The following is a 26,337-nucleotide window of genomic DNA, read 5'->3' on the forward strand; positions in this document are numbered from 1 at the left end:
AGGAAAAAAAGGGGGACTTTCGCGAGCTCAACGATTGGAGAAAACGGGAAACGTTAAACAGTTAAAGTATCACCGTCATTTGAGTAGAGTAGCCAGAACTGGAATTAGCAGAGCACACCAGATACATAGTTTTATTATATATTTTAAAAAAATATGAATGTGACTGAGCTCGGCTATGTTCAGTGTGATTTACTTTTACTGATCGGACGCAATCTGCTCGGCCACATTTTTATTAATAGGCTAGAGTAGAGATTTTGAAGGACCCAACACTGATAAAATAATTTTGGGATCGATAAAAAGTCACAGCAATACTTAGCTAAAAAAAAGACTAGTAAGCAGCCTGAACTTTAACGGTGATTTTTGCTGGAAAAGAAAAAAGAAAAACAAAAAGTCAAATGCAACTCTAAGAAAAAAACGCATTGCCCTGAAATGATCAACACGACGGTTTTCACACACGCCAAGACAACTAACTGCATTCAACCAACGGCCTCTTATCTTCATCAGTTTTCTTTTCTTTACATTGGGACTATTTCTGCTCCCCTATGACAAAATCCATAACAGGACTACCCCCAGCTTTGAATTCGCCATTACCCACTTAGACAACCAGGTAGAAAGACGTACACAAATATATTATTACTCGAAATAGCTACAAATCTTGATTCCTGTTATCCGCTTGACAGGGCCTATAGAAAGGGACGCCATGGGCATCATAACAGACATTTTACAAGCCATCTCTATTGGCTTGGTTGTTGCTACTTTCCTTGTCAACACTGATCGTGGTCTAAAGGCCATTGAGGTCTGCCAAGAATGTTTGATCTGCCTAAATAACGAAGTACTAAAAGCGGGAAAACTTTTCAATTTAATCAACATTAGCATTTATCAAACTTTTTTCATTGCGTATTGTCATATCCCTGATTATACAAAAGCCTTAATCTACGGCAGGGAACTTCTTGAAATTTACCGCAAGTGTAGTAAAAAAGACGAGGAAAGGAATCTAACAATAGCAATGGCTAAAATATGTGAACAGCAATATAGATACAAAGAAGCAAAGGTACTTTATGAGAAAGCCATAAAAATCATGAAGGAAATGGGTGACAAAAAGGGAGAAGCCACTTCGTACGGAAACTTGGGAACTCTCTTCTTATCTCTTGGTGAATATCACAAAGCCAAAGAATATCTTGAAAAAGCACTTGCCATTAGAATACAAATTGGTCACAAAGAAGGAGAAGCAGCAGATTACGGAAACTTAGGAACTGTGTTTCAATCTCTTGGTGAATATCACAAAGCCAAAGAATATCTTGAGAAAGCACTTGCCATCAGAATACAAATTGGTGACAAAAAAGGAGAAGCAACAGATTACGGAAACTTAGGAACTGTGTTTACATCTCTTGGTGAATATCACAAAGCGAAAGAATATCTGGAGAAAGCACTTGCCATCAGAATACAAATTGGTGACAAAGAAGGAGAAGCAGCAGATTACGGAAACTTAGGAACTGTGTTTACATCTCTTGGTGAATATCACAAAGCCAAAGAATATCTTGAGAAAGCTCTTGCCATCGAAATACAAATTGGTGACAAACGGGGAGAGGCCACTTCAAATGGAAACTTAGGAACTGTGTTTACATCTCTTGGTGAATATCACAAAGCCAAAGAATATCTTGAGAAAGCACTTGCCATCAGAATACAAATTGGTGACAAAAAAGGAGAAGCAGCAGATTACGGAAACTTAGGAACTGTGTTTTCATCTCTTGGTGAATATCACAAAGCCAAAGAATATCTTGAGAAAGCACTTGCCATCAGAATACAAATTGGTGACAAAAAAGGAGAAGCAGCAGATTACGGAAACTTAGGAACTGTGTTTTCATCTCTTGGTGAATATCACAAAGCCAAAGAATATCTTGAGAAAGCACTTGCCTTCAGAATACAAATTGGTGACAAAAAAGGAGAAGCAGCAGATTACGGAAACTTAGGAACTGTGTTTTCATCTCTTGGTGAATATCACAAAGCCAAAGAATATCTTGAGAAAGCACTTGCCATCAGAATACAAATTGGTGACAAAGAAGGAGAAGCAGCAGATTACGGAAACTTAGGAAATGTGTTTCAATCTCTTGGTGAATATCACAAAGCGAAAGAATATCTTGAGAAGGCTCTTGCCATCAAAATACAAATTGGTGACAAACGGGGAGAGGCCACTTCAAACGGAAACTTAGGAACTGTGTTTACATCTCTTGGTGAATATCACAAAGCCAAAGAATATCTGGAGAAAGCACTTGCCATCAGAATACAAATTGGTGACAAAGAAGGAGAAGCAGCAGATTATGGAAACTTAGGAACTGTGTTTCAATCTCTTGGTGAATATGACAAAGCGAAAGAATATCTTGAGAAAGCACTTGCCATCAAAATACAAATTGGTGACAAACGGGGAGAGGCCACTTCAAATGGAAACTTAGGAACTGTGTTTACATCTCTTGGTGAATATCACAAAGCCAAAGAATATCTTGAGAAAGCACTTGCCATCAGAATACAAATTGGTGACAAAAAAGGAGAAGCAGCAGATTACGGAAACTTAGGAACTGTGTTTACATCTCTTGGTGAATATCACAAAGCCAAAGAATATCTTGAGAAAGCACTTGCCATTAGAATGCAAATTGGTGACAAAGAAGGAGAAGCAGCAGATTACGGAAACTTAGGAACTGTGTTTTCATCTCTTGGTGAATATCACAAAGCCAAAGAATATCTTGAGAAAGCTCTTGCCATCAAAATACAAATTGGTGACAAACGGGGAGAGGCCACTTCAAACGGAAACTTAGGAACTGTGTTTAAATCTCTTGGTGAATATCACAAAGCCAAAGAATATCTTGAGAAAGCTCTTGCCATCAAAATACAAATTGGTGACAAAAAAGGAGAAGCAGCAGATTACGGAAACTTAGGAACTGTGTTTTCATCTCTTGGTGAATATCACAAAGCCAAAGAATATCTTGAGAAAGCACTTGCTATTACAATGCAAATTGGTGACAAAGAAGGAGAAGCAGCAGATTACGGAAACTTAGGAACTGTGTTTACATCTCTTGGTGAATATCACAAAGCGAAAGAATATCTTGAGAAAGCACTTGCCATCAGAATACAAATTGGTGACAAAGAAGGAGAAGCAGCAGATTACGGAAACTTAGGAACTGTGTTTACATCTCTTGGTGAATATCACAAAGCCAAAGAATATCTTGAGAAAGCTCTTGCCATCAAAATACAAATTGGTGACAAACGGGGAGAGGCCACTTCAAACGGAAACTTAGGAACTGTGTTTAAATCTCTTGGTGAATATCACAAAGCCAAAGAATATCTTGAGAAAGCACTTGCCATCAGAATACAAATTGGTGACAAAAAAGGAGAAGCAGCAGATTACGGAAACTTAGGAACTGTGTTTTCATCTCTTGGTGAATATGACAAAGCGAAAGAATATCTTGAGAAAGCACTTGCCATCAGAATACAAATTGGTGACAAAGAAGGAGAAGCAGCAGATTACGGAAACTTAGGAACTGTGTTTAAATCTCTTGGTGAATATCACAAAGCCAAAGAATATCTTGAGAAAGCACTTGCCATCAGAATACAAATTGGTCACAAAGAAGGAGAAGCAGCAGATTACGGAAACTTAGGAACTGTGTTTCAATCTCTTGGTAAATATGACAAAGCGAAAGAATATCTTGAGAAAGCACTTGCCATCAGATTACAAATTGGTGACAAAGAAGGAGAAGCAGCAGATTACGGAAACTTAGGAGCATTGTATCGATCTCTCAGTGAATACGTCATGGCTGAAAGTTATCTTGAAAAGGCATTGTCAATTAGTCGAGATATTGAAGACTTAGACAGCGAGTTCAAATTTCTTTTTAATATTTCAGTGGTGAAGTTATGCCAGTACAAGATCCAGGAAGCGTTTGACTGTCTGTTTTTGAGTATGAACAGAAGCGAAACTTTACGAAGTTTGTTAGGGGACAACGACGATTTTAAGGTATCGTCTTCAGATGATCGCTATTTTCTCTACCGGAATCTTAGTGCATTCCTTTGTTTTTCGGGAAATCCGAACCATGCACTTTATGTTTTAGAGCTGGCTCGGGCTAGAGCATTAGCAGACTTGATGGCAACTCAGTATTCTCTTAAAAGCCAAATCTCGGCTGATCCGCAATCGTGGATTGGTATTGAAAATATTATGAAAAAAGAAAGTAACTCCTCTTGTCTGTACATTTCTTATTATAATAGTGATCTGTCTTTCTGGATTCTCAAGACCAGAGGAATCATTCAGTTCCGAAGAATAACAGTGGATGAGAAACTAATTGGTGCCGGACCAGTTGGCAAGTTACATGATTTCTTCGAAAAAAGCTTTCGGAGCTTTGGTATTTTATCCGAGGAAGATTGCGAAGATCGATCTTTAAGTGACGTTAAGAACCTCGCTGCATTGAGACTTATAGAGGAAGAAGATGAAGAAAGTCAAAACTCCGAATCGAACGTTTCTTTGTACTACAGAGCGTTAATCCGTCCGGTAGCTGATCTACTTGAGGAGCCCGAGCTCATTGTTGTTCCTGATCGCTTCTTAAACCAAGTTCCATTTCCAGCGTTAACAGATGAAGGCGGGAGGTATTTATCAGAGAAATTCAGAATCCGCATCGTTCCTTCTTTGACGACTCTCAAGCTCATTCAGGACAGTCCTGTATACTATCACAGTCAGACTGGTGCTCTGATAGTGGGGGATCCAGTTGTCGGTACGGTGCGTTACAAAGGAACGAAGATGTGGGTTTCTAGGTTACCCTGTGCAGGAAATGAAGCAGCCAGGATTGGACGACTGCTAGGTGTTCAACCTTTGTTGGGACGGCAGGCAACAAAGCAGGCGGTACTTGACGGGCTACATTCAGTGAGTCTTATACATTTTGCAGCCCATGGTAATGCCGAAAGAGGAGAAATTGCCCTTTCTCCAGTAGGACCTGCTAACAGGCTTCCAGAAGAAGAAGATTACCTATTGACGATGTCTGACATTGCAAAAGTTCAACTGCGAGCTAAACTGGTGGTACTTAGCTGCTGTCATAGTGCACGTGGGCAGATTAGAGCCGAAGGAGTCGTTGGGATCGCTCGAGCGTTCTTAGGATCCGGTGCACGGTCCGTTTTGGTGGCTCTATGGGCCATAAGTGACGAAGCAACAGAGCAGCTAATGTGTCGTTTCTACGAGCATCTTGTTCGTGGGGAGAGTGCCAGTGAATCTCTTCACCAGGCCATGAAATGGATGAGAGGTAACGGCTTTAACAACGTTCGCGATTGGGCGCCGTTTATGCTGATTGGAGACAACGTGACATTTGACTTTGGGATATAACGGTAAGTATTTGTTAGAAACAAAACGCTTTTTTGGCGGAGGGAGGGGGGGGGAGGGGGCAAGCTAATAAACGTTAACGAAACTGTTGCCATTGCATGTCATAAGTTACGAGATCCAAATCCTGCTAGACATGTCAGCAACGGTTCTTGAAATCGTTTGCATTTAGAACACTCGCGCAACGATTTGATCTGTTGGTAGTTCTCTCGAAGCCTAGCCCTCGCCAATGAAACGTGAGTGTTTATGCTAACCATGTAAATCATCAACTGGACAAACAATGTGATTTATAGACGCTTTTGTTTGATACTTTTCAGCAATAACCTCTAACAACTGAGTGCGCACTCTGATCATGAGTGTCTGTGTAGGCAAGGGTTATTTTCCTGTTTTTACGGAGGCGCATGGTAACAGCTACGTTTCCAGGCTTTTAAGCGTTGTAATTTAAGATTGCGCTCACATGCATCAAATAAACACTGTTTAAATTCGTTGCCACTTTTTCTCCGTGTGAGATGTCCTTCGAATAGAGACAATTTTAAATCAAATGGACGAGTGAGGTTTTTCAAGAAATAACTCCGTGGCAAGTCTTATGAACGAGCTAGAAAGGAAAGTAATAGCTAGAGATCAGAAAGTGAGTAGCCATTAGTTAAAGATCATCAACACATTGTCCGGGAGACAGGTGATGAGTATAGACCAATCGTCTTGATGTGACACTAAATTCTCAGAACTTACGTTAACAAAACTATACGGTAATTGAGTAGGGAGAATTAATTTTCTCTGAGTGTTTTTTAAGTCTAAATCTCTTCGATTTAACCCACTATCGCCGCTAAGCGACTGGTGGTTCAGTGTCGGTTGCAAGTTAAGGGCCTACTTACATGGTGAAAAGTTGTCCCTGTTGAGAATGTTTCCCACTCACCCCTCCTGCGACCCACTGTTACCGAGCGATTATAATGTATGAAAAATTAAAGTTTCCTTCTTACTAAGCCTAGAATTTGCCTTCTCCTTCAGGATAAGTGTTTCCTTGATTCCAGTTGTTTTTCACCCAGGAGTCACCTCGCGCACGACACAACTTCTGACTAGCGATTTAAACAGTGCGCCATTACTTTTAAAGTGTCGTTTATGGTATCATATTAAAAGTTCCATTTTTTAAATTGTTCGTGGGGATGAGTTTTCTCTTTGTGTTTTCATCACTCACTTTTTTTGACTTTCACTAATGTCCAGGAACTCAACAAACAAAAACACAACTAAGCAGGAAAAGTACTTTGCTGAAGCGTATTGGATTGTTTGCAGATTCTGTTCATTTGCAAAACGCATCAATCACTGAGTTTAGGTAGGCCAGTTAAGAAAGCTGTGTTTGAATGCTTGATAAATGATATTGATCTCCTTATAATACCATTTAATTTAATTTGCCTCAGGCAAATATCTTGTATTACTTTAGACTATGCGCCTACTGGCGACTCGAGAACTGATGATGACTTTAGGGTAGTTATTGTCTCTATAGTTGTATTAATGCGTTTGAAATTTAATTCAATCTAAATTTTAGCACTAGATAGTTTTTGACGTGTGTTGTAGTGCCTCTTGTAAATAAAGTGAGATCATTTTTAACATCACACAGTTTACTCGCTATCCCCTTTCTTATCGGTTCAGAGCTGTAGTCCAGACTGGAAACCATGCATTCCTGGTTTGCCTTCACTAATATGCAGCAGCTAAGTAAATGCATGCCGGGATCAAGTGCATGATTTCCGGGAGTTAACGCGCGGTGTCTGAGCATCTTGTATATTTGCACACAAAAAATTATAAACTTTTCTATATTGTTTTTTCCGCAACGGTAATTAAGAGGATATTTTCTTAGAAACAATGTAAAATATTAACCTGTTACTAACCTAGCTTGCTTAAGCCGCACTGGGGAATAATTGCCCAAGGTCGTTGCATTACGGACAGAGCGAAGCGAGGTCCATACAATAACGACCGCGCGAAGGCCAATATTCCCCAGTACGGCTCGAGCAAGCTAGGTTAGTAAGTAGTTTATTATATGACCACCGGGACGTTCTTTCAAAAAACCAAAAATATACGTGTTATGACCGTTTCCATGGAAACGGTTCTTATGGCAAAATCCCGACCCAGAAAGATCGAAACAGAACGCTGAGATCTGCTTAATAACTACCTTGCCATAAAATACAGGCTGCTACTGATAACATTGTCATTAAATGTTCCGGATACTACAAAAAAAGTCCAAGAATCAAAACTCCTGCCAGGAGTAATCTGCTAGAATTCTATTACTGACCTGCTTTAGCACATGCGTCATACTCCTGCCGAAATTGTCGAAGTAGGACTTTACGCTATCCCATAACGAAAACAACTCTCTAATGCAAACAAATCTATATACTTATACTAGCCTTATTGTGCAAAGAAAAACAACAACAGTTGGTGGGATGTTTTGTAGGAGAAGCATTACGTACCGATCAAAGTCAAATTCAATCGTTCTGATATAGCTTGATTGACAGTAGCTCCAGTAAAACTTCGTTCGAACTTCCTCGATTGATAACTTGGTTTTCCAAAGTCCATCAAATAATTTACACTCGCGAGTAGCAAGTTACCCTACCAGAGGAGGGAGGCACTGAGGATAGCGACGAATGAAATCGGAATTGCTTTATTTTGTAGGGCATTTCCAGGCGTACCCATCAAGCATGCGTGAAAATACATTACGCAGGCGGGATGCGGGAGATTTTAAATAAGTTAATGGCGGAATGCGGAAGAGAAAACTGAAAAACGTTCTTCCTCTGTAAACTTCACAGTCTTTCTAAACAAATTTCTTAAACCGCACTTTATGATCAGCTGTTTTCTTGGAATTTCTGGAAACACCCGAACCTGCAATTCGTACTTTTCACTTTTCAAAGGGAACCTACTGTAGTAAGTAGCTAAAATGGTATTGTTTACCCTCTCAGTTGACAATAATATAGAGCTGTGACATTCATAAAAACCGAAAACGAAGACTTATGGCTAACTCGAAGCTGTTTGAGTCTGTGATGTCGTGGTCTGTTACAATGGAAATTAGGAAGAATACATCGATCGCATCGATCGTGGAAAGTTTATTATGAAGTGACTGACTTAAGTGGTAAATTCACATTCTCTCGCGTCTTAATAATGCGCATGAAGAATTAAAAAAGATCGAGCGACATCAGCTAAATTCGTCTTAGCCTGCGAGCGAGCTCACGTTGGAGCACATGGGCGCGTGGCGTAGCAGCGAGCGAGAAATCCGGAAGCGAAGCCGCGACACGAGAAAGTAAACTTTGCGCCTCTTCACCAGATTCCTTCCCGCCGGATCGCATTGCTCTTCGTCGCTCGCGTGCGTGACTCAAAGGTGAGCCTGCTCGCAGGCTAAGTTCTTCTAAGGTCGCCCTCTGTCTTTAAAGCATGTCAGATAGGAAAAGATGTAATACACCCTAGATAGTTTTTTTTTCCTCTAGTCGAAGGGGAAGTAACTCAATATCATTTCAGTTTCCTTTTGAGCAATTATTGCGTGAATATCTGTGAACATGCTCAAATGTCACAAACGGCCTTATGACAAAATCACATGAACCCAACAATTTCGTTTTTGTCTCCGCTTGGCACGTCAGATGCTGTGAAACTGAAACTTTTTTTTATGAATGTTAATTACACGAGCGACCCTATTATGAACAGTGACACGCGGAAGTCTCTGTGCAATTTTTCTTGAAGAAAGCGGACGGCTGAACACGGACCACTGTGCAACGGTAAGTTACTCATTATTTTGTTTAAAACAATATTTGATTACAAGTTCGACTGATAAAAATTACTATACCAATTTTGCTCATTCGGGATATCGAAAAAAGCCTCCTCGTATAGTTGTATGGCCTAGTGGCTATTATCTTGAGGTCCTAAATCAAATGCTCTTGGCACCAATAATTTGCTAGTAGATTGTTCCGGTGACCCACATAAGCAATGCTTTATGTCCCTCTTAACCAGTTTTTCGAATTTACCACATTCAGAGTTGGGAGCAGACTGCAATGAATCAATCCACGCCAAGTAGATGTGAACACCTTAATCATGACAGGTTGATCCTGAACAGAGGTTTCTTTTCGCCACAAGCAGATGTTCTATAAACACTGTCCTTCCTGTACGGAAGAACAAAAAAACAAAAAAACAAAAAACAAAAGCAATATTACGTACCGCAAACACGAATTGAATCGTTCTTATATAGTTTGATTTAGCTCCATTAAAACTTCTTTCGGTTTTGTTCGATCTTGATAACTTCAAAACCGCGTATTACATTAAGCTGCCGGAAGGACGGAAATACTAAATATAACGAGAAGAAAAAATATCAGGACAATTTCTTTAGACGGCCTCTCGAGGCGTATTTCCTGCCGCTTGAGACAAAATCTGCTCCTCACAGTTCATTTTAGTAACACCGTGGAGTTAAGAAACGATTCGCAATTTGCTGTTTGTCAATGCGTATCCCGCCATTAATTATTAAAGAGTGCATATTATGTTTTTACGAAGAAGTGTCATATTTCGGTTCTCGCCTCTTGTTCAAACCCGACGCGCATTCCACCAAACCCCTGCGAAATATATATCATCCTTTTTCCTGAGTGTTTCATAGAATTCAATTTCGACCCTTTCCAACGTGAAATTCCCTGTGGTAGGTAAAAGTTGTCCTTTGTGTTTTGGTCTTTTCTTAACCAATTAACAATTGAATGTACTCGAGACTAATAGCAAACTCCAAGCTGTTTGGTTCTGTGACTTCCAGGCCTGTTACAACGGGAATGACGACGGATATCATCAACAGACTGACACAAATAGTAAATTTACTGGCGGTGAACCTGTATGTGAGATTGTCTTTTAATACTTTGGCATTTAAAAGATTGATTAACTGAAGCATCAAACAATAATGGTCATGACGAAATTATTCCGAGCGGTCTGGTTTGTTATATCGGTGAACATAGAAAAGGTCATAAACGGCCGAATGCAAAAATCACGTGCAGACAGCAATATCATTTATTTTGTTGTTCCGCTTATGACGTCAGATGCTGGGAAACTGAAATAGTTTTACGGATGAATAATTTGTGTGAGCAACAGAATTATTAACAGTAACACACAAACACGTTTCTGCAGTTTTCTTGAGGAGAACGGACGCTGTATACAAACTACTGCGCAACGGTAAGTAAGTCGTTGTTGTCCGTTTCTGCTAATGAAATTTTACCATATCCATCTTGTTCATTCGGGATATCACGAAAACGTCCCAGTTAATTTTATTGCGTCTTGGTTAAAGCAGGAAGGTCTCGAACGAAAACCTTTCCTAGCAGTAATCTGCCAGAAGAGGATATTTGAGCTGCCTTCGCTAGCTTAAGTTATTACTACACATCCTTCCCGACTTCAGGCTTGAACCAATAGACTGCAATAAATCGATAACACACCTTTTATTATAATTCGGTAAGAAAGAAATTGTCCATTTCCCGACCCAAGAGGACAATACACTGAGTTCTCCTTCGGATACCTTCCTGGAGGGGGTGGGGGAGGCACTTAGAACTACGAGGAATAAAATCTGACCAGTCAGTTTTATTTTGTTTGGGCTCTTTAGGTGCATTTTGTGTTTCGTGAGCTAATAACGTATTCCCTAAGAGATCAGTTTCGCTCGCACAAAAGTACAAAATACGTTTCTCACAGGAATGCTTCGTAGTTTTCAGTTTTCAAAGGAAGCTCTACTAGGGTAAGCAGCTAATCTTGTATTGTTTGTCCTCTCAGTTGACAATAATAACTCGTTACCACATTCATAAAAAAAAACATAGGGAAGGCTGAATTTGAACTCGAAGCTTGTTTGTTCTATGATTTCCTTCGCAGAGGTCATAAACGGCTTTATCAGTCAAAGTTCACGTGCATACGGCAATGTCTTTTTCGTATTTTGTTTCTCTTTCCTCTTGTGATGTCAAATAATTTGAAACTGAAATATTTTTGTGGAACCATAATTTATGCGAACAGCACGCTATACTGTAACAATGTCACATAGACACCCCTCTGCAATTTTTCTTAAGGAGAGAAAACGGCTGTACACAGTCTGCTGCGCAACGGTAAGTTAGTCGTAATTATATTTTGTTTCCAACATTGTATAATTTCGGCTTCCACTGTTAACAGTTACCATATCGATCTCGCTTATTCGGGATATCCCGAAAACCTCCTCATATAATTGTATGGCCTAGTGTTTATGGTCTCGATATCCCGAATCAAATGTTTTTGCCAGCACTGCTAGTACTCTATTAGCGACCTGCTTTAGCTATTGCCTCATGTCCCTACCAACCGGTTATGGAATACATTTAGGGCTGAGATAAGACTGCAATGGATCAAGAACACACCTCTATGATAGTCACTTTACAAAGACGTTGATCATCTCCACCAGGATTTTTCAAATGGGGGATGGGGGGAGGTCACACTGTGTCAAAGTAAGAGTACTCACCAGATTGGCATGCCGTTTTTGCCACCTGTTGTAGGTTGTTTCCTTAAAGAAAACTTAAAAAAGGGGGAGTCACAAGCACCTTAGAAACCCCCCTCCCCCCAAGCTACGCCCTTAAAGCAGAACCTAACTCTATCACAGAACGGGTTTCTTTCAGTTACGAAATGCTGTACACACACTGGCCTCAATGAAAGGACGATAACTAATACAAATTTGGCATGGTTTGCTTTCGCAACATCAGGAACCAATCAAACTCGAATTAATTCGTTCGCATATATCTTGAATTACCTCGCCAAAAATAAGTTTGATTTTCTTCGATTGATAATTTGGGTGTCCACAACAAATCAAACGAGACAATTTATACCTGCGCGCATCATGTCACCCTACTGGGGAACGGAGGACCCAGGGAGACACCGAGGATAACAAATGAACTCTGAACAGTAGTAGAAGTAGTAATATTTTTGCCTTGTTTTGTTTTGTCTTGTTTGTTTGTTTGTCTGTATCATTGTTTTTTTTGTGGCCACTAGAGGAGTATTTCGTGGTCATTGAGCTAATGCGCGGTCCTTGGAAATCAGTTCAGTGAAACTGTAGAGTTTCCAGAGAAAATGCGATTTCCTGTTTTCTATATTATAATTCCGTGTCTCACCATGAACTATAAAAGAGTCGCGCCTCCAGCTCGCCGAAGAGGGCAGATTATCTTTCCACCAAGGTATTTTTACCCCGTATCCTTTTTTTAAACCCACATCCCGTATACCCACAAACGCATGCGTGATACAATCAAAAACATGCTTCCTCTGTGAACTCCATAATCTTTCTAAACTAATTTCTTGGAGCGCACTTCGTGATCACTTGTTTTCTTGGAATTTCTTGAAACACCCGAATCTGCAATTCGTACTTTTCAAAGGGAACCTACTGTAGAAAGAAGCTAAAATGGTATTGTTTACCCTCTTGATCAGTTGAGAATAATGTATAGCTGTGACATTCATAAATACCGAAAACGAAGATTAATGGTAAACTTGAAGCTGTTTGATTCTGTGATGTCGTGGTCTGTTACAATGGAAATGAGGAAGAATGTCATCGATTGCATCGTGGAAAGTTTATTATGAAGTGACTGACATAAATGGTAAATTCACAATCTCTCGTGTCTTTTTTTTTTTTTTTTTTTTTTCATTTATTTAGAGTAACACGTCTTAACAAATTACACGTATCACAAATTACAAAAATTACAATAACAAAGTACTCTGGTATGGCTACTCCGATACTACAATGTACATTACTTATTTACATCAGGTGTTACTTACTTACATTAGGAAAACGAATAACATAAAGTAATTAATTAATTCTGACAGCACACATTAGCTACAATTAAATTAAACAGGATAAAAAGCAAGAAATAAAAATAAAAAGAGAAAGAAAAAACAATAAAAGGAAAGGAAAACTTAAAATTACAAAATAAGCAAAAAAGCAAACAAACAACTAGTAGCGCGGGGAAGGGGGAGGAGGAACGATTTTTAATCTTGATTTAATACAATTAAAAGTAACTTAGTCTATAAAGTTTGTGCGGAGCATTGTTACGTTACGAGTACTTTTTCGGTGTTAATTTACAAATTTTCAACTTTGTATTTATAGTTGATTCTAGCAATAAAGTGACCTGTTGTTTAGTTTACTTACATACACGTAGAAATTCATAAAAAGGAGGGTGTAATTGAATTTTCTCACTAGCTCCATGTATGTTGGGTGTTTAAAGGTGGCGAAAAGCGTTTCTTTTGTATCTGGTTTAAAGTTTGAACCATTCTGAGTGTTAAACCAATTAATGACTTTGCATGTGAAGGTTTTTGTAAATTCGCAGTCGATAAAGGTGTGATTGATGGAGTCTGGCTCACCACAGTAGATGCAGTCACTGCCTGTATTTATCCCATATCTGAAGAGTTCTTTCTTTGTAATGACAATCCTATGGATAAGTTTGAATTGGAATTCTTTCAACTTATTTTCTTTGCATGTTTTTGAAGCTCTTTTAAAATCGTCTGTCCAATTCTCTATGTCTATTGAAATATCTCTTTTCCATCTTTCCGGGCCAGTATGAGGTGATTGGTGTTTCTTAACAAGAAGTAGGCGGTAATAGTCTCTTGCCTTATACGTTTCAAAATTGATTTGATTAGTTTCGTTCAGTAAAAAAGATTTCCAGTTTTCTCTATAATTAAAGATCGAGTTTTGCTCTAGCACTCGCGCTCTGTTCTTCAAGCTCACAGGAATTGCACTCAAGATTTGATAGAACTGGAGAAAGTTTGTGTTACAATAATATTTAGCGTGAAATTCTTGAAAAGTTAGGTATTGACCGTTTTCATTAAAAAGCTGTTGGGTCGTGTGGATACCCTTGATAAACCATTCCCTTATAAACAGCGGTTTTCCATCAACTAAGATTTCTTTGTTATTAAAGAGAATGGTTTCGGTTCCTTGATCATAATTGTACAGAGTCTTGATTTCATCAAATGCAATAAGTATGTCTCTGTAGAATGTTGGAATGTGCCTTAAATATTTGACATCGTAGTTACATCGAAGCAGGAAATTGAGACCTCCGTGTTTGTTAAAAAAATAGTCCGGTACTACTTTCCAATTGCAGTTATCTCTAAAGAGAAGTCTTTTGATCCATGCAAGTCTGAGCGATTTTATCGTAAGTTCGATGTCAACCATCCGTAAGCCTCCCGTGGAAAGGTCTTGGTACATACTAGTCCGTTTTATTTTGTCCTTCTTATTTTTCCAAAGGAAACGAAACATTTTATCTTTTACCATTGGCACTATTTCCTTAGGGACGTTAACATTTGAAATTGAGTATATTAAGTTAGATAACCCAAAGATATAATTTTTAGTACGTTTCCAGAGAGTGTTAATGCTCTCGATTTCCAAAATGTTTAAATTTGTCTGCAGTTTTTGTACTTTCAAATTAAAGTTCATCTGGTTATTACCTTTTTCGTCATAGGAAATGTAGATTCCTAGTAATTTTGTGGTAGTATTCATCCATTTTATCCCTAGTGGTTTGGTTCTATTATTCAACCATTTCCTTAACCAGAATGCTTTTCTTTTCTCTACGTTGAGCACTAATCCAGAGAAATTCCCAAAAGCGCTCAAAGTTTTCAGTGCTTGTTCGGCAGAAGCCACTTCAGCACAAAATAAGTTGGTATCGCCTGCAAATTGGCTTAGTTTGATCTCTGAGCCCAAAATTCTGATTCCTTTTATGGTTGAGTTTTGTCTTATTTTGTTTGATAGTATTTCTGCTGTCAGGATAAACAGATATGGCGAGAGTGGGCATCCTTGTCTAACTCCTCTAGAGGGTTTAAACCAGTCCGTTGCAAAACCGTTGTTTAAAGCTGCGCTTTCTTTGTCCATGTAGAAGATCTCGATCCATTTTCTTAAGCTATCACCAGAATTGAATTTTTTGAGAGCACTTTGAATACAAGAACATTCCAGTGAGTCAAAAGCTTTTTTAAAATCAACTGATATTAACATACCTGGAGTGTTGTTCACCTGAGTTTGCTCCATAATATCACTTATTAATCTTACATTTTCTCCAATATATCTTCCTTTTATGAAGCCCGTTTGGTCCGGATGTACGAGTTTTGAGAGCATTGGCTCAATTCGCCTTGCGATGGCTTTTGATGCAATTTTATAATCCACTCTAAGTAAAGTGATTGGTCGCCAATTCTGTAAAAGCAATAATTCAGCGTCGTCTTTCGGTAAAAGCGTAATTATGCCTCTACGCTGAGAGACCGATAACCTCCATTCAGGCTTGCTAATAGATCTGCTCCTACAAGATCAAAGAAATGCTTATAAAATTCTACCGTAAAACCATCCTCGCCTGGTGATTTTCCGTTTTCAAAAGTCTCCAATGATTTTTTACATTCTCCGTAAGTCAAAGGACCGTCTAAAGCATCTCTTTCTGCATCGTCTAATTTAGGAATTTCCATGCTTTCGGAAAATATTTCAAAGCTATCCTGTGCATCTGTTGTTTGAGAATTGTACAAATTACTATAATATATTTGGATCATTGATAGAATTTGTGTTTCATCAGTAGTTGTTTCATCATTTTCCAATTTAATTTCGTTGATAGTTTTTCTATTATAGTTCTTTTTTTCTAAATTAAAAAAGTATTTTGTGGCTTTTTCGCCCTCTTCTACTCAGCGGCATTTAGATCTGAAGATTGCAGCTTTACCTTTATTATTATATTGATGTTGCAGTTCTTTTTTGAGGTCATCATATTGTTTAAGAATTCCGTCAATGTTATCAAGGTTCTGGCTATTGCAGATTATTTTATCCAGCTCATCAAGTTGTTTTTTGATCTCCACTTCATGCTTACGAATCGCCTGTGCCTTTCCTTTAGAGAACGAAATGGTCGTGCATCTTATTTCCATTTTAATCAGTTCCCAAAAGAGCTGTTGGTCATTTACATAATTATATTTTTCGCGAAGCTGAGGATATAATTCTAGAATTTTGGTTGTGTACTCCTCGTCCTCTAATAGAGAATTATTGAATTTCCAAAAACCCGGTCCTCGAGGATTCTCGTTCGGCCACGACAATGATAATAATATCGTGTTGTGATCTGGTGCTTCTGAGGTTTGGATGTCCACTTTTTAAACAAATTTTGTCAAGTACTTGGATATTAAAAAGAAGTCTATCCTTGATTTCACGCCTAACGTTTTAGACCTGCAAGAGAACTTGCTAACATTCGGATAACGAGTTCTTTGTATCTCGACAAGGTCAAGGGTATCCATGGTGATATTTACCAAATTCCTATATGCTGTTGGCCTCCAAGGAGAACCACCTTTTTTGTCTTTTTTAGATAGCGTACAATTCCAATCACCTCCTACTACAAGAGTTGTAATTTCCGATTTGTCAATTAAGGGACAATTTAGTTCTTGAATGAAACTTACTTGTTGTGTGTGGTCGTTGGGCGCGTATATATTACAAAATGACAATTTTAGACCGTTGTAAGTGAGGTTCATTAAGATTAATCTACCGTCCGCGTCACTGGATGTGAAGGTCACTTTTTCTTTCACCGCTCGATTAATCAAGATACAAACACCTTTGCTATGAGAAGTCCCGTGAGAAAAGTAAATTTCACCTCCCCATTCATTTCTCCAAACGGCTTCGTCGCTTACTTTGGAAAACGTTTCTTGTAGAAAATAAAAATTGGCCTCCTGATCTTTCAAATACGTAAAAATGCTCCTTCTCTTAACCGTATCTCTGAGACCTCTCACATTCAATGAAATTATCGAACATTTGTGTAGGTGTAATTTATGCATTTAAGGATAGATTTTTGGAATAAAAAATTCGGTTCGCGTTACCCCTCGTATTTACAATTGTAAGCACCAAAACAAAACAAAACAAAACAAAAAAATTACCAAAAATGAATTTAAAAAACAGACCTATTTTAAGGAGTTCCTTCGCTTAGCAATCCAGTCCGTAGTCCCTTCTTTTATTTAGCAGTCCTTTGATATTAATACAGTTTAGAGATCGTCCAAGTCCTCTACACGATAAATCCTTACCGGTGCTCCGCTTGGCGATGTCTTTACGAATATTTTTCCATCCATTGTCCAAGTGCTGGTAATGATGTTATCTTTCTTCATCTTGTTTGCTTTCCAGAAAAGCTTTCTTCGATAATTCGTAAGATTCTCGTTGATGAATATACGCTGGTCTTCTCGAGACGCGAAAGCATAGCTTAGAAATACGTCAGAGGTTTTCACGTTTTTAAGCTTGGTTCTCGCTTTGTAGAGAAGAGATTTTACTTTGTGGCTCACGAATTTGACAATTACGGGTTTAGCGGTTTTTCTTTTGCGTTTGTGTGATATTTCTATATCTTCCGGTTTGATATCGACGTTTATGGCTTCTCCAATACGGATAACAACTTCGTCGGTTGATGTGTACGCGCCTTCAGGTACGCCCAAAATTTCCAACGAATTCTTACGAGAATATTGCTCCAGGTTGTCATATTTTTCGTCTAAGTTATTCATTTCTTCAATCTGATCCTTTAGTTTCATTCTTGTGTGGTTAAGCTCGTTCCTCAACGTGTCATTTGCTTTCTCGGCTTTGGTAAGTTTCGTTTTAAGCTTCTCCGTTTCCCTTTGGTTGGCATTTAGGGCGGATTTCAGCTCTAGAATTTCTTGCTTCAGTTCTTGGTTTTCCCTGAGTATCGTTGCAACTGTAGTTTGTATGTCAACTAGCATCTCCTTGATGTCAATTAGGTTTGGTTCGGGCTGAGTGGCTGCAACAGTTGGACTTCGCCGACACTATCCGCCATATTGCATCGTTTCGAAACGTTATCTTCTTCCAATGAACCTCTTTCTCCTCTTTTATGTTTCCCACTAGTCTTCTTCATTGAAATTCGCACTACATAGCATCACTCCAAGATGTGATTAAGGTCGAAAATACCAAGGAAATATTATAAAAGAAGGAAACTTAAGCTTCGCTCAGAAACTACGTCCGACCATGACGGGCTCACGCATGAATCTCTCGTGTCTTGATGATTACAAATCTTGTTAATTACAAAATATCGAGCGACATCAGCTAAATTTTTCTTAGCCTGCGAGCGAGCTCACGTTGGAGCACAAGGGCGCGTGGCATAGCGGCGAGTGCGTAGTCGGGCGGCGAAGCTGCGAGACAAGAAAGTAAAGTTTGTGCCTTTTCACCAGACTTCTTCCCGCCGCATCGCATTGCTCTTTGCCGCTCGCGCGCGTGACTCAAAGGTGAGCCTTCTCGCAGGCTAAGTTCTTCTAAAGTCGCCCTTTGTCTTTAAAGCATGTCAGATAGGAAAAGATGTAACACACTCTAGATAGTTTTTTCCTCTGGTCGCAGGGGAAGTAACTCGATATCATTTCAGTTTCTTGTTGAGCAATTATTGCGTGAATATCTGTGAACATGCACAAATGTCATAAATGGCCTTATGACAAAATCACGTGAACCCAACAATTTCGTTTTGTTACCACTTGGCACGTCAGATGCTGTGAAACTGAAATGCTTTTATGAATCAGCAATGTCAATTACACGAGCGACCCTATTATGAACAGTGACACTCGGAAGTCTCTGTGCAATTTTTCTTGAGGAAAGCGGACGGCTAACCGCAGACTACTGCGCAACGGTAAGTTACTCATTATTTAGTTTTAAAAGAATATTTGATTTAAAGTTCGACTGATAAAAATTACCATACCCATTTTGCTCATTCGGGATATCAAAAAAAACCTCCTCGTATAGTTGTATGGCCTAGTGGCTATTATCTTGAGGTCCCAGATCAAATGCTCTTGGCACCAATAATCTGCTAACAGTTTGTTAGTGACCTTCATAAGCAAATGCTTTATTTCCCTCTTAACTAGTTTTTCGAATTTACCACATTCAGAGTTGCAATGAATCAATCCACCCCAAGTAGAAGTGAACACCTTAATCATGACAGGTTGATCCTGAACTGAGGTTTCTTTTCGCCACAAACAGATGTTCTATAAATACTGCCCTTACTGTACGGAAGAACAAAAAAAAAAAAAAAAAAAAAAGAACAAAAGCAATATTAAGTACCGCAAACACGAATTGAATCGTTCTTATGTAGTTTGGTTTAGCTCCATTAAAACTTCTTTCGATTTTGTTCGATCTTGATAACTTCAAAACCGCGTATTACATTAAGCTGCCGGAAGGACGAAACTACTAAGTATAACGAGAAAAAAAATACCAGGACAATTTCTTTAGACGACCTCTGGAGGCGTATTTTCTGCCGCTTGAGATAAAATCCACTCCTCACAGTTCATTTTAGTGACACCGTGGAGTTAAGAAACGATTCGCAATTTGCTGTTTGTCAATGCGTATCCCGCCATTAATTTTTAAAGAGCGCATATTAGGCTTCTGCGAAGAAGTGTCATATCCCGTACCCTGCCTCTTGTTCAAACCCATCGCGCATTCTGCCAAACCCCGGCGTAATATATATCATCCTTTTTTCTGAATGTTTCATAGAATTCAATTTCGACCCTTTCCAATCTGAAATTCCCTGTGGTAGGTAAAAGTTGTCCTTTATTTTTTGGTCTTTTCTTAACCAATTAACAATTAAATGTAGTCGAGACTAATAGCAAACTCGAAGCTGTTTGGTTCTGTGACTTCACGGCCTGTCGGCAACGAGAATTAGGACGAATATCATCAAGAGACTGACACAAATAATAAATTTACGGTGTCCCTGTGTGTGAAATTGTCATTCAATACTTTGACATTTAAAAGATCGATGAACTAAAGTATCAAACAACATTGGACATGACGAAATTATTCCGAGCGGTCTGGTTTTTTATCGGTGAACATAGAAAAGCTCATAAACGGCCTAATGCAAAATTCAGGTGCAGACAGCAATTTATCTTGTTGTTTCCGCTTATGACGTCAGATGCTGGGAAAATGAAATAGTTTTACGGATGAATAATTTATGTGAGCAACAGAATTATCAACAGTAACACTCAAACACCCTTCTGCAGTTTTTCTTGAGGAGATCGGACGGCTGTACACAAACTACTGCGCAACGGTAAGTTAGTCGCTGTTGTCGGCTTCTGCTAATGGAATTTTACCATATCCATCTTGTTTATTCGGGATACCAGAAAAACGTCCCAGTCGATTTTATTGCGCTTTGGTTAAAGCACGAAGGTCTCGAATTTAAACCTTTGCTAGCAGTAATCTGTCAGGAGAAGATATGTGACCTGCCTTCGCTAGCTTAAGTTATTACTACACATCCTTCCCGACTTCAGGCTTGAGCCAATAGACTGCAATAAATCGATAACACACCTTTTATTATAGCTGGTTTTCACATGACGTCACCAAAATTCGAAGTACAAAACTATTGATCTTCCTGAGATTTTACTATGATGATGTATAAGAGCAGCTGAAAACTAATATTCATACAAATTTTCGCTTCGAATGGGTTCTTGGGTTTGTGATACACTACTTTTGAATTTCTATGCGTGACACGGCATTTACATGACGGTCTAGAGAGCTGTCATGATGGTTAAAAAAGTGACTTATTTCGGGAAACTTGGCTATCTGAACAGTTCATGTCTTAGAAAAAGTATTATTTTAATGTTTTAGAGTTCCTCGAGGGATAAATTCACGCTTTTGTAGCAAAACTCAGTGATAGATGTTTCTCTTGGTTTCCGGCCGCCATGTTGGTGCCCATACCGACGGGCACCAGCATGGCGTCTCCATACAAATCTCTATAAATTTGGGTAAAAAATTTTTCCGCATATCTCGCATGAGAAAAATTGCTGTGACCAGAATTTTGGCGAGAGTCTTTGTATATTTACCTTCTTTCATATCCCAGATTCTGGACTTTATCTATTGACCGGTTTTGACTTTTATTTTAATCTATTTTGAATTGCGTGACACTGAAAACCAGCATATAGTTCGCTAAGGAAGAAATTGTCTCGATATCCCGAATCAAATGCTTTTGCCAGCACTAGTCTGCTAGCACTCTATTAGTGACCTGTTTTAGCTAATGCCTCATGTCTCTACTAACCAGCTACCAGCGAATACGTTCAGGGTTGGGATAAGACTGTAGTGGATCAAGAACACACCTCTATGATAGTCACTTTACAAAGACGTTGATCATTTCCTACCCGTAACAAGAAGCTAACTCTATCGTTGAACGGGTCTCTTTCAGTTACGAAATGCTGTACAGATAAAGTTACCTCACCGTAAAGATAAAAACTAACACAAATTTGGCATGTTTTGTTTTAGCTAGCTTAAGTTATTACTACACATCCTTCCCGACTTCAGGCTTGAGCCGATAGACTGCAATAATCGATAACACACCTTTTATTATAGCTCGGTAAGGAAGAAATTGTCCATTTCTCACACCGACTCAAGAAGAGCAATACCCTGAGTTCTCCTTCCGCTGGAACAAAATGCTTCACGCACAACTGAGCCCTACTGTGCTAACAAAAAAAGGTTTTGGTATGGGATTGTTTTGTACAAGCAACAGTACTAACTCCACTTTAGTAGTACACAAATGGCTTGATTTACCCTCAGCAAAACTTCGTTCGACTTTCTACGTTTGATTACTCGGGTGGCACATCAAACTAGACAATTTACACCCGATACCCTCCTGGAGGGGGTGGGGGAGGCACTTAGAACAACGAGGAATAAAATCTGACCAGTCAGTTTTATTTTGTTTGGATCAGTTCTTAAGGTGTATTTTGTGTTTCTTGAGCTAATAATGTATTCCCTAAGAAAGCAGTTCCGCTTGAATAAAAGTACAAAATACGTTTCTCACCGGAATGCTTCGTAGTTTTCAGTTTTCAAAGGAAGCTCTACTATGGTAAGCAGCTAATCTTGTATTGTTTGTCCTCTCAGTTGAGAATGATAACTCGTTACCATATTCATAAAAAAGAAACATAGGGAAGGTTGAATTCGAACTCGAAGCTTGTTTGTTCTGTGATTTGCTTCGCAGAAGTCATGAATGGCTTTATCAGTGCAAAGTTCAGGTGCATACGGCAATTTCTTTTTCCTATTTTTTCTCTTTCCACTTGTGGCGTCAGATGCTTTGAAACTGAAATAATTTTGTAGAACCATAATTTATGCGAACAACACGCTATATTAACAATGTCACATAGACCCCCCTCTGCAGTTTTTCTTGAGGAGAGCAAACGGCTGTACACAGTCTGCTGCGTAACGGTAAGTTAGCCGTAATTATATTTTGTTTCTAACATTGTATAATTTCGGCTTCCACTGTTAACAGTTACCATATTCATCTCGCTTATTCGGGATATCCCGAAAACCTCCTCATACAATTGATTGGTCTAGTGTTTATGGTCTCGATATCCCAAATCAAATGCTTTTGCCAGCACTAGTCTGCTAGCACTCGATTAGTGATCTGCTTTAGCTAATGCCTCATGTCCCTACCAACCGGGTATGGGCGAATACATTAAGGGTTGAGATAAGACTATAATGGATCATGAACGCACCTCTATTATATTTACTAAGATATTGATCATCTCCCCTCCCTAAGTTAACAGGGGCTTAACCAGGATTTTTCAAATGGGTGGGGGAGGGGGGGTCACAATGTGTCAAAGTGAGAGTACTCACCAGGTTGTCATGTCGTTTTCGCAACTTTTGTAGGTTATTTGCTTAAAAAAAGGCTTATAAAAGGGGGGTCATGGGCACCCCAGGGCCCTCCTAGCTACACCCCTGAAGTAGAACCTAACTCTATCGCAGAACGGGTCTCTTTCAGTCACGAAATGCTGTACACATACTGGCCTCACTGTAAGGACGATAACTAACTCAAATTTGGCATGTTTTGTTCTACCAACATTAAGAACCAGTCAAACTCGAATAATATCGTTCGCATATATCTTGAATTAGGTCGCCAAAAATAAGTTCGATTTTCTTCGATTGATAATTTGAGTGTCCACAACAAATCAAACAAAACAATTTATAGCCGCGCGTATGTCACCCCACTGAGGGAGGGAGGATCCAGGGAGGGAAACGAGGATAACGAATGAACTCTGAACAGTAGTAGTAGTAATTTTGTTTTGTTTTGTTTTGTTTCTTTGTTTCTCTGTTTCTTTGTATCTTTGTTTTTTTTCTTGTGGCCTCTAGAGGGGTATTTGGTGGTCATTGAGCTCGTGCGCGCTCCTTAGAAATCAGTTCAGTGAAACTGTAGAGTTTACAATGAAAATGCGATTTCCTGTTTTCTATATTATAATTCTGTATCCCGCCATTAACTCTAAAAGAGCTGCGCCTCCCGCTCGCCGAAGACTGCTAATGATCTTTCCACCAAAAACAAGGTATATTTTTCCGGTACCCTGTTTTAAACCCACAATCCCAAATACCGACAAACGCATGCGTGATACAATCATCTGTTTCCTTGAAATTTGGGCTATCTCGTCTGTATATGAAAATGAAAGATAGCAAAGAATGTGACACTCATTAGAATTACTCTTTTATTTAGCTGTCTTCCAGCTATTCTATTTGTATTTGTCATTGTCTGCCTTTATCCTACAGCGAAATTTCCTCAATGTGATTTCTTGGTTTCACTTTGATGTCAATATAGTGTAACTAAACACTGTAAATTTACATCGTGCTTCAAAACATGAGCCTATAACACTGCTACAAAAGTCAATATTAAATACTATTAAATAATTTCCCCTGCGAGAAATTTGCATGCATAGCGTGACAAATGTTACTTGGGTTGCGAGCTCTAACAATCAGTCACGCAAGAAAATATAGTCGCTCGAATGAATGCTGGCTAGAAGTAACGCTTTTCCATATATAATCTGCTTAACTTCTTTTTTGTTATTATTGAAACAGTTGTTGTTGTTGACGCGATTTTATTTTGGATTCATCTTGTTGATCTGAAAAGACTGGTGAGTAGAAATTAATTTATAGTCTTGAGACAAAGGGTGGCCGTAATAATGAAGTGACCGTAAGGCGGGATTCCACTGTACTGGAAACAATTTTGGCAGAAACATTCATCCCCTGTACACGAAGTGATGCACGTTCAATATGCCTTTAAAGCTATTGGACTTTCCCATTAGTACGTTGATAAGAAATGGAGATAGCAAAGAATGTAATTACACACTTTAGAAGAAGTGTTTAATTTCAATTGGTTTGAGCCGCGTTTGAAAATTATACAAAATTTAATTTGCATTTTTCCTTGACTTCCACTTACTTTGCAGGGAAACTCTTACAGTGTTTTTTCAGTTTCTTTCACTTTTGGCTTCACTTTCATCACAAGATCGAGAAACTGAATACGGTAATAAACAGCACGCTGTCTATGACTGATAGAGTTGGGTGTACATAGAGCAACTAATGAATCACGTGACTGATTTTCTTCATGTTGTAAGAAGTATTAGTGAGTCAGCGAATAATTTTTTTGCAAGAATCGTCTGCGCAGTGCTAATTGGTTTAATTTTACTTTCTCTTCCAAAGAGCGAACAACAACATACAACGAAGAACTTTGCCTTGCTTAATAACTATTTCCATTTAGTATCAATGGTCAGAAACCCAGTATACTTTCAAAGCTATTGCAACTTGCATTCGAGTGCTTTTATTTGATTTTTTCGCTCAATGCTTGAAATTTATTTCAATTTTATTTTGTGTTGACCTCCCATTTGAACTCCCATTGTCTTGCAGGGAAACTCTCTTAGTTTTCTTTCAGTTTCTATCACTTTTGGTTTCATTTTCATCAGAAGATTAAGAAACTGAACACGGTAAGTTTATAAACTGTAAGCTGTCCATGACTGATAACGTTGCTTGGATGCAAATATAACAAGTATAGCCAATTTTAAATACGTTAAATTTGCACTTGGAGAGGTTTCCATGAATCGCGTGGCTGATTGTCTTTTTCTTGTAAGAGCTATTAGTGAGTCACGCGAAAAATTAAGTCACGCGAATAATTTTTTGGAAGCATCGTTTGCGCCGTAATAATTTGCTGAACTTTCCTTCTCTTCTACTTTTCAGAGGAAAAGGTCTTGTTATTGACGCATTGTCATTTTGGTTTCATTGTGGTCGACTCACCAAAACCAGTGAGTATAAATCACTATTTTAATAGCTTTGTTATCCATAGTAGACTGAAATCATTAAGTAAACTGTCTGCAGTCGATCTAATTTTTGAATGCAAAGAAAGAACCTGGGAGAATTTGTTGCCGTAGCATCGACCGTAATCAAGAACTACTTTTAACTTTAACGTCATGTTATTAAAGACTAATTTGAACCAGTTATAGTTAATGACGCTGGTGTGACCGAAACGCGATTGGAAAACTGTTTTACAAACTCATTAGTGTTTCCAAACACTTTCGAAAGGTAAATCTATTTCTCCAGGCATTGAGTAACTGTGATTTGGTGTTTTTTATCCCACATCCCGCCCCTCAATATCAAATTTATCCCGCACTTCCTGGTTGAAATGAGCACATGCTGCTCAGGCCAAGATATTTGTATCCCGAATCCTACATCCCGCATTCCACATCCCGCCATGATTTTCAGCTTATCTCGCATATTCCGCCAAGTTTACGTTTTGACACTCCAGAAACTTCGAATAGATCTTCCATGCATGACATATTATGACAATCAGTGTTTTCTCGAAATATCGAGTACCCCTCACGTGGTTTTCGTAGTTTCACTTTGCATCATCTGGTTTCTATCTTAACCAGTTAGAACACTATAGAGCTCATATATGATAACCAAGACCTTCACCCAATCATGCCGTGATAATAAATCCCAAACTCAATTGTTTGCTGTAAGAAAGAGAAAGTTTTTAGTTCTGTCAATTGATATTGTTACCATGAGACGGCGGCAGAAGGAACTCAATGAGATCGTGCAAAGTAAATTATGAAATGAGCACTCGCATATAACAAATATGAAGAATTACAACAGAACGATGGCAACAGCCATTCGTCTTTAGTTGTCGTATTTGTCTTGTGAGCAAGTCAGTTAGTTTTTATGAAAGGAAGGCGAGGAATGTAAAGTTTATTCATTAATCAACTCATAGTTAGTAGAGGGGTATATAGTTTCAAAACTTGACAAACTT

At 38.8% G+C, this 26,337-nt stretch overlaps 1 protein-coding gene across 3 annotated transcripts in view; it reads left to right on the top strand.

The window, feature by feature from the left end:
- Positions 1 to 634: 634 nt before the first annotated feature.
- Positions 635 to 26,337, top strand: part of LOC145461513 (uncharacterized) — a 32,293-nt gene continuing 6,590 nt past the window's right edge. Inside the window, exons 1-2 of one of the 3 annotated variants that reach the window (XM_081445652.1) lie at positions 635 to 5,355; positions 6,566 to 6,615. In XM_081445652.1, the coding sequence (XP_081301778.1) occupies positions 701 to 5,353 (4,653 nt within the window). In that variant the 5' untranslated portion in view covers positions 635 to 700 and the 3' untranslated portion in view covers positions 5,354 to 5,355; positions 6,566 to 6,615. Of the gene's footprint in view, positions 5,356 to 5,664; positions 5,716 to 6,565; positions 6,616 to 26,337 lie in introns of those variants that run through there. The other 2 variants (XM_081445651.1, XM_081445653.1) reach the window with 2 other exon arrangements.

This window comes from Orbicella franksi, chromosome 1, assembly GCF_964199315.1.
Source record: "Orbicella franksi chromosome 1, jaOrbFran1.1, whole genome shotgun sequence".
Classification (NCBI taxonomy): Eukaryota; Metazoa; Cnidaria; class Anthozoa; order Scleractinia; family Merulinidae; genus Orbicella; species Orbicella franksi.